Below are 16736 nucleotides of genomic sequence, written 5' to 3' on the forward strand. Positions count from 1 at the left end.
AGAAGCATTTAAACAATACAATATACGTTAAAAATAAGGGGGAAAAGAGACAAAATAAATTGTAGATCACCACATTGACCTGCTGTAGCCACGAGAAATCAAACCATTCACATGGGAAGAAAATAGTCTTCTGATTGGGGAGCACTTTTGGACAGTTCTCTTGCTCTGGAAGATTTCTTTTTTTTTTACGAACATAAAATAAAATGCAAATAAACATATGTTTAAGACAAGTCTTCAAAATAAACGTGTTTAAAACAAAATGTTTAAAACATAAACAAAATTTGTTTTAAACAAAATCAATTGTTAAAAAAAGTTTTAATCATTTGTTTTAAATATTTTGTTTTAAACAAAACAACCCTGGAAGTTAGTAAATTTGGGACGAAGCCCAAACTAGCAAAAACTTGAACTAATTACATGAACCTTCGATTGTGCCACCTGCAAAGTCTATAAAAGAAGTGACAATTCACAGCAACTAGGTAACTAAGAAAATGTTAAGCTAAGTCAATTGAACTTAACGGCAATCTTCTGAACAAGGAATTTGCCAACTTGATCAGAAGTAGTGGCTTTTGGGGGGAGGATTCTCCTTTCTCCCTGCTGAGACAAGACTTAGCTTTTTTGGTCCTCCTGAATAAGTCATAGTCCCCCAAGAAAAACTTCCTGGGTACACCCCTGTATGATTATTTAATTATATTTGTCACTATTTTATTTCTCAGTTTCGTATCTATGCACTTTCGATCGTACGCAGTTTCGACCGTACGCAGTTTCGATCGTACGCAGTTTCGACGCTACGCAGTTTCGATCGTACGCAGTTTCGACGCTACGCAGTTTCGACCGTACGCAGTTTCGATCCTACGCAGTTTCGACGCTACGCAGTTTCGGTCGTATACAGTTTTGATCCTACTCCGATTTTTCCCTATATAACTTCAAAAAAATACTATTACTTAATATTCTGTGATTATAAAATAATTGTTTTTTTATTGTTCGATCATAAGACCTTATCTGTTTTCGATCCTACGCCGGTTTTAGTTTCGATCGTACGCAGTTTCGATCGTACGCAGTTTCGATCGTACGCAGTTTCGATCGTACGCAGTTTCGGTCGTACGCAGTTTCGGTCGTACGCAGTTTCGATCGTACGCAGTTTCGATGCTACGCAGTTTCGATCCTACGCATGTAACCCGTTGGGTATGACATATGGTATCTTCATTGTAAAACTATTTTTAAAGAGCTTGCTTTACCAAAGCTTCCTTATGTATTCACCATAGCTGTCTGCGTGCCTGTCCATCTGGGAGACAAAAAATGTGTGTCCGTCTATCCGGAAAGAAAAATTCTCAAGAACTACTCAGTGGATCATCATCAACTTCTGCCAGGATGTAGAGGATCGAAAGTTAGGAATCTAGTTTGTTGAAGGTGGTGGTATTTAAACCGGAAGTGGTAGAAATCAACCATTTCCGGTTTTAACTTTGATCGCCAAAATTGATGATAGATAGTGAGGAACGATTTCTGCAATCAGTTGAAACGTCCCAAGAATATATTCCATCTCCACTCTAATATATCTACTAAAACCAGATGTGATAGAAAACTACTACTATTTCCGGTTTAAATGGTGAGAAAATATCACGCCATACAAACCAAACTCCTTTGTGGTATACACGTGACACAATTCTACTTGTTCCTTAGAATTTTTTTAACTGACTTATGAAGCCTAAACAGAAGGCGAAATATTTGATACAAATATTGAAATTATTTTATTTGGTACTATGGTAAGTATCAATAATCTCAGACTAATTGATAGAATAAGAGAATAATCTGACTACTTGATTAGCAGGGACTCGAATTACAGGTACCAACTTCCATAGGATACTCTGTGTGCTAGACCACCGTCGACCCGACTAGTTTTTTGTGCTTTGGCGTTTGTATTGGTAAAACCTTAACTTATATGTATCAAATTTTAGATGGTAGGGGTCGTGGGGTCCTATGATCTGCCAATTGAGGGACTCTCGTGTCTTATTTGTTACTGAAATATATGTTGTTGAAATCGGTATTGTTGAAATGGATGGAATGTATCAAAGTACACTATAAAAGCTCTGCACCTGTAGAAAGTTTCATGTTGAATATCTGGACATGCCAAACTTAGTTTTATTTGAGGATGTCACTTCAATACATTGTAGATATATTTATATATTTTTTTTAAATATTATAGTTTTTCGTATTTACTTACTTACTTATTCCTCGGCGCTACAGTTCATGTAGGACTCGGGCCTCCTCAACTACACGTCTCCATTCTTCTCTTTCCATGGCCTTGGTTCTCCAACATCGTATTCCCATTTCCCTCAAGTCTTGTTCTACGTCTTGTAACCATCTCAGCCTAGGTCTTCCAGTCAATCTTCCCCCCCCCCTCTGGCCTTCCATTTAGCATCTTTTTCCATGCGTTGAACATGGCTTACCCACTTTATTCTTTGTTGTTTAATGTGTGCTACTATGTCTAAACCTTTATATATTCGGTACGTTCTTCATTTGTCTTTATCTTCCATGATTCCTGCATCTTTTTTGGTCCGTATATTTTTCTCTCCCATCGCATTAATAATGTTTCGTTTCTTTTAGTTAGGGTACATGCCTCACTAGGATATGTCACTATTGGTCTTAGGATTGTTTTATATGTGGTTTCCTTTCCCCGTCTTGATATCCTCTTGAAATTGATGATTTTCTGTAACACGTACAAGCATCTATTTTGTTTGTTCGAATGCTTGTACAGCATATTTTTTTCTTTAGTTCTCTTGCGCTTCTTCTCGTTGTTAGCATATACTTTGTTTTCCCCTCGTTTATGCGTAGACCGAGGTTTTTCGCTTCTCTTTCAAACTCTTCAAACGCTCCTGTTAGGGCCTGTTCCGTCCGTGCTGATACCACCACGTCGTCTGCATACGCCATGTGCTGTGTTAGCCTATTATTTGTGCATCCTCTTGCGTTTGCTTTGGTTGCTCTTACCGTTTGTTCTAGTGCAACGTTAAATAGCACTGGAGATAAGGGGTCTCCGTATTTTAGTCCCCTGTTTATTTCAAACTCTTCTGATCTGATGTTTGTAGCTTAACTTTCCCTTTTGTGTCTTTTAGCGTCATTCCTATGTTTTCTCAGTTTGTGTGGTAATTACATCTTTTTAAGGCTCCTCATTAATTCTATTCTATTTAGGCTGTCGTAGGCTTGCCTAAAATCTATGAACAGATTATGTAAATTTGTATTATATTCGTATGTTTTCTCTGTCATTTGTCTAATGGTGAATAGGTAGTCTAACGTTGATCTGCTCGGTCTGAATCCTGTCCAGTTTTTCTTCTTCCCATTTTGAGAGACTCTTCTATTGAGTATCCATTTTGCAGCCTTTTTTTGTATGACGATTATTTCTGCCGTATACCATTTTTGGGCATTTCTTCTTTTATCCAGATTTCAGATATCAGATTATGAATTAGTTTGTAGAATTGCGTTCCTGCCGCTTTTATCAGTTCCGCCGGTATCCCGTCTGTCCCAGCCGCTTTATGATTTTGTAAGCATCTTATTACGTCTCTTATTTCTTCTTCATCTGGCCCTTTTGTTAATTCTTGCTTTTGTGACTCCCATTCATTCCTCTGTTTCCAGATCATCTTACTCCGTTGTCTGTTTCATCTTCCATCTTAGTGTTTAACAACTCCTGAAAATATTTCTTGCATCTGTTCGTGATCTCCTCTTGTCCCGTGGCGATTGATCCATCCTTTCTCCCACATGCTTCTAGTTTTTGCTAATATCCTATTCTTTAATCCCTTTGAAAAAATTTCCTGTTTACTCTAGCTTCGTAACTCCCCTGAAGGTCAAGCATTTTTTTAATTTCACATTTTTATTTATTTATTTATTTTTTATCAGTTTGCTGGCTAATGTTCTCTTTTCCTGGTATTTCCCTTGGCTCACTTTGTTTTCAGCTGTAGCCACTTTCTCCCTGCATCGTTTCTTTCTTGGATCACTTTATCACATTCTTCGTCATACCATTCCGTTCTTCTATTTCTCTTTCTCATTCCGATCACTTCTTGCGTCGTATCATTCAATATTCTTTTTATAGCTTCCCATTTTTCTTAGATGCTTCCTTTTTCCTTCCAGTGAAGTTCGATCTTTTACTCACCCCCTCTTCGTGTTTTTGTGTAATCCCTTTCTCATTAAATTTACTCAAGTTATAACTTTTGTTTTCTTCCATGTAGCTCTTTGTCCTCGTAGATATTCTTTGTTTGTATTTGATCCTGACTAGAAAATGATCGGTATTCCAATCCGCATCTTAAGAGCTTGTTACATCCTCAATGTCTGACGCATGTTTCCCATCGATCATCACATGATCTATTTTTTTTTTTTTTTTGTCCGCCCGTCAGGAGAGATCCAAGTTCCTTTGTGAATTTTTTTATGCGGAAAAAAAGTGCTGCTTATTTTCATATTTCTTGTTACCTCAAAATCTGTCATTCTTAATCCATTTTCACTCGTTTCTTCATGTTTACTATGTTTCCCTATCGTTCGTTTCCAAATGGCTTCCTTTGGGGTCCCGGGTTCGATCCCAGCCCCCGCCAAGTGAACTTTGTGGTGGACAAACCGTGCAAGTGGGTTTTCTCGGGGTTCTCCCGTTTCCTCCCACTTTCTTCATTCCACCATTTCACTCATCATCACCGTCTCCTTTAGCCTCACCGGCATAACCGTGGGACGTAAAACTCAAAGATTTCATTTCATTTTTTTTTTTTCAAATGGCTTCCTTTCCAATCTTTGTGTTCCAATTCCCCAGACTTATTTTTACATCATGTTTTGGAGAGTTTCCATATACTTTTCCTAGTTGATCATAGAAGGAGTCCTTTTCCATTTCCTCTTTCGTCGAAGCGTGGATACTGATTAGAGTAATATTGAAGAATTTTCCTTTTATTCTTATCTTGCATATTCTCGAATCTGTTGTCTGGTAATCTATTAGCACATGCATAATTCTCTAGTGTATAGCAAAGCCAGTCCCGAACATATTTTGTTTTTCTCCACTGTTTATGATTATATATTCTTTTAGAGGTATCCATTCTACATCTTTCCATCTTATTTCTTGTAAGGCAGGATTTGTATATTGTATCTCTGTGGCTCATTCTTCAGATTTCTCGCAACTCCAAGTTGGCCTAGGCTTCTTACATTCCATGTAGCCAGTTTGATCTCCAATCCACACCAAGGTCGTTGTTCTCTATTGGCCCTCCGGCTCATTCTTCTGTCGGGGTCATCTTCCCCTAGGCTTTGTAGGTTCCCGTACTAACTGCAAGGTGGTAGTACTGATTTGGTCCACACCCCGGGATGAATTCCGGTACCCACCATCTGATGGGCGTTCCCCTATCCGCCACTTGGGGAGACGCCTGGTGGAAGTCCAGCATCTGCTCCAGGAGTTTTTTTTGTAATTCAAGTTCTTAAATAGGAGTTTGAGGTAGATAAAATATTTATATAGTTATTCCATAATATAAGTGATTATAAAAGTAGTCGTCGTTTTTTTTTTTTCTGTTTGTTTCTGTTTTGATTGTGTAGCTGTTCACGTATTTCAAAAAGAACCGCTTGCTTTTAATGATGAAGTATTTGAGATTTTAAATTTATTGGTCATCATTGTAGTTTGTTGTAAAGCATAATAGGATCCTGACAAATTATCAAAGTGAGCAAAGGAGTTGGATTCTGGATTCTTTTGGCTAAATGTAAGACCTAATATTGTCTCGTAATTCAAACAAATGGTGAAAATATTGCTATCGTGAATTACTAGTTCTGTATACCAGTTGAAAAAGTTTGATTGACAGAAGAACGTACAATAAATAATGTACAGTGCTTATGGGAAAAGGTAAAAAGAATCTTTCTGCATTGCGTGACGAATAGGTTAATAACGAAATTGTACTTATTATTGTTTGTTTGTTGAAAATCGTATTTTCAGAAAAAAGGACATGATTTCATAAAATATGAAGATCCAGATATTTTTTGTTTACAAGAAATAAAGTGTGCAGAGAAGAAACTACCTCCAGAAGTTGATGTGGATGGCTACCATAAGTATTGGTGTCCAGGTTAGTTTCAGTATGTATAAATTTAGTAGAAGTTACTAGGACTTAAGAGGAACTAATTTGGTAGAATTTACCTATAGTTTGTTTTTGTGGTAAAGGGAGGAGCATTAAAACGCAAATTTCGTCCATTTATTTAACTTTAGTTTCGGAAACTGATATCAGTTTGAAGGCAATTCGTAGAGCTCAGATATGGCTCTCTTGCTATCAAAGTTCACTCTGGTTGACGTGGGCTCAGGCTTATTCTGAAAGTGATTCGCGCTCGTTAAAGAGTTCAGCCCTACCGTCTTCAGTGGGGTTTGCACTCGCTCGGGCTCAGGGTCTGACTCGCTAGTTTCAGAGCGTGGTTCTCGAGTTTGGTTATCCCTGATGGAGATACCTATGTACGCAGCTTTGAAACTCATTTTAATAAATATATTGAATATCTTGATCAGCAGAGAATTACGAATAGTCGGTGTATCTTAAAGATGAGGCCGTAGTGCATCTTGTTTTATCCAAAGAACAGTAGGTGGCAAGGACTTAATTATGCAGCAAGCAGTCGATAAATTTCATTTTCGTTGGAGGTGTACGTTTTCTTAAAAAACAATAAGTTTACATGTAAGTCTATGTATGTTGCAAGGTAATATCATTCAATTATCTTACATTCAGCCATCTAATTCCGTCTTTTGTTTCTTCTGGATTTGACTTTCATGGGAATTCAAATACTCAGCACTAGATATTTTCGTGGAACATCTCTAGTACTAGTGCTTTAGCCATTTTTTGTTAATTTCGTAATTTATTATTAAGTATTCTCGAGAAATGTGAGAGTTTTTAATAAATTTAAATCATAGTCATACAATATGGATGGAATACATTGTAAATTACAATTTTCAGTTTATTTTTGTTGGAAGATGAAAAAATATATTACGAATTTTATATATGTAGGCAGAGAGTAATTGTATTCAGAGCCCTAGCCAGTTTTTGTAGTACGTGAGTGAATTGTTGATAGTTTTTGTTCGGGATCATACATAATATAGAGAATTGAGGATGCTCGTCGTAAAAGTGTGTTGAAATTGGAAGTGACGTATCAGTAGTACTAACAATTTAGAGAGAGAGAGAGAGAAAAAAAAATTAATATTTATAAAGTTGATATTTAAATTAGACTTAGTTGGAGCCGATTCCTGGGGAGAGGGTTTCCCTCAAGAGATTAAGAGAAAGAAATTATATATGATAGATGTTTTCTTATTGGCTTACTTGTATGTCGTGGAAAATTATTTGATGCTAAAATGTATATCTAAGGAGTTGTCAACGTTACGTAGGCGTACGCAAAAATCAATCAATGATTACTATTGTAGTTTGAATCCTGCAGTTTTCTCATTGAAATAAAAGTTTCTGGCCATGTTTCGAGTATCATCTGTGCTCATCAACTACTTAACCATATATATGCAGTGGATCTAAAAAGACGCTGTTTCGCACTTTAGTTTTTACTTTCGAGAGAAAATGAGAGAGAAGAAAGTATGGTTAAAAAAAAAGCAAAGAAAAGAAAAAAGATCTACACATTTTATGCCTTTACATTCCGAAAAAAATTAAGTCATTGTTGAATGTCCGTCCATTCTTTGTACCGATGTATACGTTATCCACCTAGAAGGCATGTCGTTCAACATATCCACACCAAATTTTAGTTCAAAGCCAGTGGCATTCCCCTTAAAGAGTAAAAGTTAATAATTCTTAAAACGAAATTTTCTCTCTTCCCGTAATTTCGTGTCGTCATTGCATAAAATCAACACACTTAAAAAGCTCACAAACAGAAGATATAAATCACCTTAATTTATCTACCAAAGTTTTTGGAAAGAGACAAACAACAAAATAAAATTTTAAAAATATGTACGAAACCAATTTATCTAAAATATGAAAATCGTAAAAATTAAGTTACAGATGGTGATTAGAAAAATGATAAACACCTGAACGAAATTGCAACTTACCAGATTAATATGGTGTCGGGCCACCTTTCGCCTTCAGAACAGCCTTGATGCGACGTGGGATGGAGGCATAGAGGTCGTGAATGGTAGCAGGTGGAATTTTACACCATTTCTCGTGCAGGGCATCGGCCAGTTATGTGAGAGAGGATGGAGGTGAAAATCGTCGCCGGAGTCGTGTTTCCAAGAAGGAACACAGATGTTCAATTATGTTGAGATCTGGGGATTGGGCGGGCCAGGAGAGGTGTTGAACTTCATCCCGATGTTTTTCAAACCACGCTGCAACAACGCCAGCTGTGTGAATGGGTGCATTATCATCCTGGAAGTTGGCGTCATTGTCCGGGAACAACATCCGGACCATAGGATGCAAGTGGTCTCCTAAAATTGCGACATAATCGTTGGCTGTGATTCGTCCGCTAAGTGTGACCACAGGACCCAATGAAAACCATGATATGGCGGCCTACAGCATCACCGAGCCGCCGCCATGTTTCAGTTGGGCGGAGACACTGCAGATCATAAGCTTCTTTGGGCGTTCTCCACACATAAACACGGCCCGTGGTTGGGAATAGGGTAAAGGATGACTCATCCGACCATATCACACGTTTCCAGTCCTCAATGGTCCAAGTTGCATGGTCGCGGCACCATTTGTGGCGTGCGAAAGCGTTATGGTCCCTAATGAGCAATTTGGCCTGTGCAACACGACCCCGTAAGTTCATGTCATGTAATTCGCGGCGGACTGTGATTGTAGAAACAGGGTGGGGGAGGTGCTGATTAAGTTCGTTCGTCACTTGCTCCGTAGTGGCACGACGGTTCTGCGTGACAATGCGCTTTAATACCCGGCGTGACCTGTCACTTATGATTTTCTTCCGCCCACTGTTCCGCTTCCCCGATGTGGTTTTCCCGTGTGTTGTGTAGGACGTCATCACCTTCGACACTGTCCCACGCGACACACCTAACACAGTAGCCACTGCCGTCACACTCACTCCACATAACCGCGCACCAACAATTTGCCCTCTTTGAAAATCTGAAAGGTCTCCTATTTTACACTACCTCTGTCTGCTGCAGCCACTCGACACTGCTGTTCCACTGCGCCTGACGTAGTATGGAGACCGACCTAATACACCATTAACAGCGGTCCGGCGCTGCGGGCGCCACAACACCACTGCCAACCCGTACATCTGACGTGTTGCCAACTACAGGTGTTTCCATTTTTCTGATCACCATCTGTATATAAAATATAAGATTTTATAGTTATTCTCAATTTTTCTAGTTTATTCTCTTCTTGTTTTTCCTTTAATATTTAAGGTTTTTATAAGATTCTCCAGAAGTTTTTCGAATTTCTACTTTCCCTTCTTTCTACTCCCCCTATTTCCAAAATAATGATAGTTTACTGATAAATGAAAATGAAAAGACTCAATTTTCTCGAAAACGACTGTAACGATTTTGTATTCTATATAGAGATGCAAGGGCTCGGAAAAAAACCGGCTTTTTTGAAAAAAAAACTCGGTTTTTTCTGCTTTGCTTTTTTGCTTGGGAAATTTTGGTCTTTTTTCAAAATTCTGCTTTAAATCGATAAAGCAGACTTTGTTTCGCTTCTCTATAACACAGAAAGTCATTTAATTAGTGGTTGATGCCGATAATAATATAAAACCTCGAAAGTAAACCATGAATTTCGAAAAGATATTTTAAACAATTTTACTTCAATATTTTTACATTATGAATTCCAAAGGATTAACCAATGTATATAATAAACACATTTTAACCTCCTATGTACAAAAGTAAGCAGAGCTGGCAAGAACCATGGTTGTTTCTGAAAATGCCAAAAACCCGTTTTTTTTTGGGGGGGGGCAGTTTAAACCAGGCTTTTTTGGGGTTTAAACCAGGTTTTTTGATTTAGATATTTTGCTTTATGTATTTATATTACATATTCACAGAAATAAGTTTGTTTCGCCTTGGTGTTATTATTCAACAACGGGGTTATGCTGGAAGAGGTCCCATAAGCTTAAAGAAGTCCGGTCAGTAAATTTCTTAAATTGAGAAACTCCCGCCCTAGCCATCGGGAAAATCCCGTCATTCTTTTAAATGTAAAACAATAACGGGAAAATCCTGTAAAATTTAAAGGTCAACGTATTATAATCAGTACGCTAAAACTGAGTGACACACAGTCATAGTCAACGTCTTACAAATAAAATCAGAAAAATAAACACACTGCTGAACAAGACTGCACTTATTTAATATAAAAACACATTTACACGTGACGTTTCGATCTTCTATCCAAGATCCTCATCAGACGTACACTCACGTCTGATGAGGATCTTGGATAGAAGATCGAAACGTCACGTGTAAATGTGTTTTTATATTAAATAAGTGCAGTCTTGTTCAGCAGTGTGTTTATTTTTCTAAAACTGAGGTACAGTGAAACCTGTCTTTAGCGGAATCGAGCGGGACTTGCAAAAATTTCCGTTAAAGTCAGGTTTCCGCTTAGTGGAGGTAGACCTTTCCTCTTTTAAAAAAAAAATACATGCTTATAAAGGGGCATACTGAGAAAATATATTGCTGTACGTACATTGTTCGATTACAGTACTTCTTTCTTCTACGAATAAATACACAAAAAAATTAAAATGAATACAAAATATACTATGCACACGTTTTCTTTATTTTTCTAATAGCAAAGCAGGGTTTTCTGTGTACATTGCTGCTTGGCTGCTTGTCTTTCCGCATACACTTTAGCCTGAGAAATTATACTAATTTAATCAGAATCATTTTCCGTAAGGCAAATTTTTCAGTTCCTTTAAACTTCTGAGAGCATCTTGATATGTATTTATTCTACACTCTTCTTCGAACTCGGTATCGTATTCCTCTTCTTCCTCTATCTAGTTTTCTTCTTTCCGACATTCCGTATGATTTTTGATTAAGTTGCGGGGATTAAGGACAATTTGTGGGGGTGAACATGAGTAGTGGTTGGGGAAGGTAAACACTGTCCAGAAATATTTAACGAAAGAACTAGCATTTTATCGCAGACAGTGTAATGTATATGTCTCACAAAATGTCTAAACATCTTTTAAACGCTGTAGTCCGGAACTCAGAATTTTCCGTTAAATGTTTATTTTTCTTTCCGTTGTCCGCGTAACAGAGTTTCCGCTGAATGAAGGGACTTTTTACACGTTTTGTTCTCCAAAATTCAGGGACCGTGAAATATTTCCGTTTAAGACAGTTTTCCATTTAATAAAGGGTCCGTTGAAGACAGGTTTTACTGTATTAAATTACAGATTTAGTATTTAGATATCATTGAAAGTCCAATCCAAGCTAATGTTGGAAGCTAAGTAGGCAATCGATAAATTTTACCAATTTTAATCAATATATTTAAGCAACCTTCGCTTCTTTATAAAACAACATGCATGCAGAAATATATAATTTGGTTTCGTTTTGTATGTTTAGGCTTAACATCCTTATGTAATACCGAGCTTATCAAGGAGAAGACTTTCGCTTAACGGGATGATCTACCTTTTCTCGGCACAAAAATGTTTATATTGGACCTTATGGGGAGAACATGGCTACCGAATTTCCTCAGTTTCTAAGGAACTACGTATCTCTAATGGGAAAGAAACATTTTGCAGCATTCTACAGAAGTTTATTAACTGGTTGAAATACTTAAATTGTATATTTGTCTGCTAGTTTAGCAGAAATAAATTATTAAAAAATAAATAAATTAGTTTCTTTTTATACAAATTAAAATATGTCTAACTTTGGAACCAATTATGGTAGAAAGATCAACTTTTTTTTGTTTTATTCCTTGAGAAGCAACGACTCTAATAGTTTTAATCACAACCATATCTGATACGCCAATTAAAAAATAGTATTTTAATATAAGTATTAAAGTCCACCTGTCAAGAAGTTTGACGAGGGTAAGGCATCCGCGCCAACCCTTTTCTTTTGTTTTCGTCCCGAGAGATATGAAGGGAAGGGTCTTCACAAATCTCTTTCAGCTATGTACACAGACCGTTTTCACAGCAGGTGTCAATGCGAATGTAAACATCCTGTCCTCACGTTCAATAGCCCAAGTTCGGTCACTTTCTCTCTCTTTTTTTTTCTCTCTCCTCCGAGGAGGTGTTTCTACCCTGTAAGAAAATTGTAGATATGTAGAGAAAATGGTGATCAATTATTTCTGATAGCCAGATGATAGACAAGCATTCTAAAATGCCTTCGAATTCCAAAAATGTATCGACCATAACTTTACCATCTGGTTATTTTCAGGAGGCAAAAGTTATATTATTATTATTATTATTATTATTATTATTATTATTATTATTATTATTATTATTATTATTATTATTATTATAATTATATTATTATTATTATTATTATTATTATTGTTATTATTATTATTATTATTATTATTATTATTATTATTATTATTATTATTATTATTATTATTATTATTATTTGGAGTTAGAGTGCAAAGCCACGAAGATACAAATGGCTCCATTGGCTAAACATACACATAGCTGCCCCCATTCAGAACATCCCTTTATGCGTTAGAAAACATGCTATAACAATGCGCCCCTCGCAAAAATCTAATTCAACTCTTATTGACCTCAGTAGCGCTTACTAATAGCGTAAATGCTATAAATCAGGCATTTGCAAGTAGGAACAGGGATTGGCTGAATCACAGAAATCTTACTGTCGTCACGGGCTGTAAAAGGTAATATATGACATTTTCACAAGAAATAATTACCGGACCTACCGTAGTCGGGTCAAGACTTCACTTAGGAACTAACAGGTGCGCTATCCAAAAATACATGTTTCAGAATCCTAAGGTACTTACGCAACAATTTTTTATAGAGGGGCTTTAGCTACGGGCATATAATTTGAAGTAGTCACCAACTACCTCTATAAAAATCATTGCGGAAGTATATCGCAGGAGTCTGAAATTTCGAGTTGGTCTATACTTTTTGTCACGACTAGCTATATACCGTATATATGCTAGTCAGTGGCGGGTCCAGGGGGCGATCGCCCCTTCCCCAGAAGAGGAATCTTTCTTATTTTATATATATAAATAAAACCCATCCCAGAGTTTGGAGCTCTTAAAAGTACCTCTAAGTAGCACTATTACAACCCACTGCCCCCCAAAAGTCCGTCCTGGATCCGCCCCTGATGCTAGTTTAATACTCTACGTTGAAATGTATCATAACTCTGTCATTTGAAGGAAAAAAGGAAGGAGAACTGTTGTGCAACATAACATGGTGTTGACATACTCAACCAAAACGACCAGAATGCTTCATTCGGGTAGGTTCAAGACTATTCTTAGTGCACGTACGGATACAACATCTGTAAATTCCTGGATATTGTAGAGAGTTGTCACAGGAAAACATAAGAGTAGAAGAACCTCTATTTTGAATTTGGTGGAGAAGATAATAGAGCAGAAACCTAGAGCTGCAGGTCCTTCAAGAAACTCAAGAATGTAAAAGAGAAGAGACCCTAAAAGAGGCGCTTGTTTAAATGAGAAACCTCAAACTAATTTCGTGATCAAAGGTTTGCAGTGCTATCCTAGAAATGTTGGATATTACAAGTGTCAATAGTTGAGTAATTGTGTTAGAATCATGTACAATAGTCTATTACAGAAAAAAGTCGATAGAAGTTATTCAAAGAATTCTTGTAATTTGTCAACATTATTTTCAAAGACGTAGCCTTCAATGTGAATGCATTACTAGAAAATAAAGATTATACGGGGGAAAGTCAAAAAGTTCCTGGAATATTATTGTAGCTATTTATTGCCACGTACAATAGTCTATTACAGAAAAAAAAGTCGATAGAACATATTTAAAGAATTCTTATAATTTGTCAACATTATTTTCAGAGACGTAGCCCTCAATGTGAATGCATTACTAGAAAATAAAGATTGTACTGGGGACAGTCAAAAAGTCCCTGGAATGTTATTGTAGCTATTTATTACCACGTACAATAGTCTATTATAGTCTGCATATATATATATATATATATATATATATATATATATATATGTGTGTGTGTGTGTGTGTATACATACATATATATATATATATATATATATATATATATATATATATGTATGTATGTATGTGTGTGTCGTGGATGAATACTTACGCTCATCCCTTATAGTCAAGGAGTCCCTTGTTTGATTCCCGATGGAGACACAAGTGGTTCGGATCCTACGTTAAGCTGTAGGTCCCACCCATAGGACGTCATCATTCTGAAAGTATGTTCTTTTCTGCGTATCCTGCTTCTTGTTTCAACTCTTTACGATAAATCGAGACTGACAGTGCGTAGTCTTAGCGGTGTAAGCGCGGAAAACGAAAAAGTCAAAGAAAACAGGGCTTTGCTCCCTTATCCCCATATAACAATGCACAGTATGGACACCGTTCCAAATGGATCTTATAGGAGCTATCATGGCAACATTTTTGTATAAGACAATTGGTGTGTGTCGTCTGCATGGTTGTCTGGGGACAAAAAAGGGCAAACATGTTTTTCAATAAATAAATAAATAAATAAATAAATAAAAGAAAACGTGCATTTTCAATTCCCATATCCTCGTCCTAAGAAGGCGCTTAGCGCAACGAGCCTAAACTTTATATGTTTTAAAAGTTTGTTCTTTTTGCGTATCCTGCTTCTTGTTTCAACTCCCTAGGACAGTGATGATTTCAGGGGTGATTCTGGGGGGGGGGATTCTCCCAAGAGCTACGAAATTCACCCTCGGGTGCTTGAGATCTTCGCAGAAATTTCTGTGGAGCACGCAATTTTTAGTCGCTTTCCCCCTCTGTGCGTGTTGCCTCCGGAGGAAATGATCTGAAATTAACACTGCTATAGGATAATTAGATTGGCTTACAGTGCTTAGTCTTAGCGAAGTAAGCACGAGAAACCAGAAATATCACAAAAAACAGGGCTTTTGCTCCGCTGTTCCCCCGTAAAAATGCACGGTTTACACACAATACAGATTGGATCTAACAGGGCTATTTAGAGAACGTCTTATAGAGCATTTGGTGTGTAGTGTTGTCTGCGGACAAGGAGGCAAAACCGTGTTTTTCATTAAAAAATGGAGTATTTTAAATTTCCCTCGCCCCCTAGGAGACGCTTCTTCAATGAGACCGTATCCTGCCTCTTTCTCCCACTCTCTAGGCTCTAGGCCAATTAGGACTGACAGGCATTTGAATAAGTCCATTACTTGGTTGCCTAGTAATTAGCCATCATATTGGCTGCCATATTGGATTTAGACAAATGTTCTCTCATGTTACCATGTAAAATATGTCTTGTCGTGATGAAAGCTACCAGAAAAAGTAGGTTTCGCCTAGTCCTGAGGAAGTACGCTACATCCTAGAGTAATGCGTGCATATACGCATTTGTAACTTTGTACAGTTAATCGTTAGACAACAGTGTTGCCAGGTTGTAAGGTTTCTAAGTGGCAATAAACAATGCCATATTTAATTTCATCGGCCTCAAAAACCTATACTTTGACACCAAAATTATCTTTCTAAGTGCCTTGGTTCACGATCTCACTCTTTATATATATATATATATATATATATATATATATATATATATATATATATATACAGAGAGAGAGAGAATTACGTAGGGCGGCGGCCATATTGGAAAATGACGGCTACCAGGAAAACACCTCAAATTTGAAATATATTCCCAAGACGTTATAAAAAAAAAAATTAGGAGACTTTTTTTACGGACACATATATATGGGCCAGGACTTTACATTGTCGAAAAAGTCTCCTGTGGGGGCACCTCTCTGCCCCCTTCCCTTCGCCACTACTGTATGCTATAATATTTGTCCGGAAGGGGGGGGGGATCCCAAAATAACAGTGTTTTCTGATACAGTATATACTGTTCTTCCCGCGCACTCTAGAATGCATCTTTATGAACTTCCAGAGGTAACGGGGAAAAGAGGATACTTCACACCACATCGTCCAGTCTCTCAGTATGGAACCATTGAGGGAGACAAACTCTATAAACCTAACAGTATTTGGCAGCTGACAGGTAATCTCAGAAACTGGTCGAGAACCTGTTTCATTCAGACATCCACCCCCTTCCCCCTCCATTTCACCAACCCCCGTCCTTTCCGCGGCCAAGCTTAGAGTGGGGCGTGACTTACCCTCGTCAAACTTTGACAGGTGGACTTTAATACTTATATTAAAATACTATTTTTTAATTGGCGTATCAGATATGGTTGTGATTAAAACTATTAGAGTCGTTGCTTCTCAAGGAATAAAACAAAAAAAAAGTTGATCTTTCTACCATAATTGGTTCCAAAGTTAGACATATTTTAATTTGTATAAAAAGAAACTAATTTATTTATTTTTTAATAATTTATTTCTGCTAAACTAGCAGACAAATATACAATTTAAGTATTTCAACCAGTTAATAAACTTCTGTAGAATGCTGCAAAATTTTTCTTTCCCATTAGAGATACCTAGTTCCTTAGAAACTGAGGAAATTCGGTAGCCATGTTCTCCCCATAAGGTCCAATATAAAAAATTTTGTGCCGAGAAAAGGTAGATCATCCCGTTAAAGTGACATCCGAAAGAGTACTTGGTTTACACATGAAAGAAGGGTTGTGGTTCGACCGAGTGAACATGGGACACCTTGATTAAAAGGTGAAAAGGAAATAAGACTAATGCAGATGGTTTGACATGTGAAACGTCACCATGAAGTTCACACGATTCGCATTTTTGTTCTTTTA

General features: G+C 37.1%; 1 protein-coding gene across 1 annotated transcript in view; it reads left to right on the forward strand.

Moving 5' to 3' along the window:
* The window catches only part of LOC145686503 (DNA repair nuclease/redox regulator APEX1-like), a 64092-nt gene that overhangs the window by 23571 nt on the left and 23785 nt on the right, over nucleotides 1-16736 (forward strand). Inside the window, exon 3 of the mRNA XM_081759886.1 lies at nucleotides 5936-6062. Within this exon, the coding sequence (XP_081616012.1) occupies nucleotides 5936-6062 (127 nt within the window). The remainder of the gene's footprint in view (nucleotides 1-5935; nucleotides 6063-16736) is intronic.

This window comes from Thermobia domestica, chromosome 5 (assembly GCF_964235325.1).
Source record: "Thermobia domestica chromosome 5, izTheDome1.hap1.1, whole genome shotgun sequence".
Classification (NCBI taxonomy): domain Eukaryota; kingdom Metazoa; phylum Arthropoda; class Insecta; order Zygentoma; family Lepismatidae; genus Thermobia; species Thermobia domestica.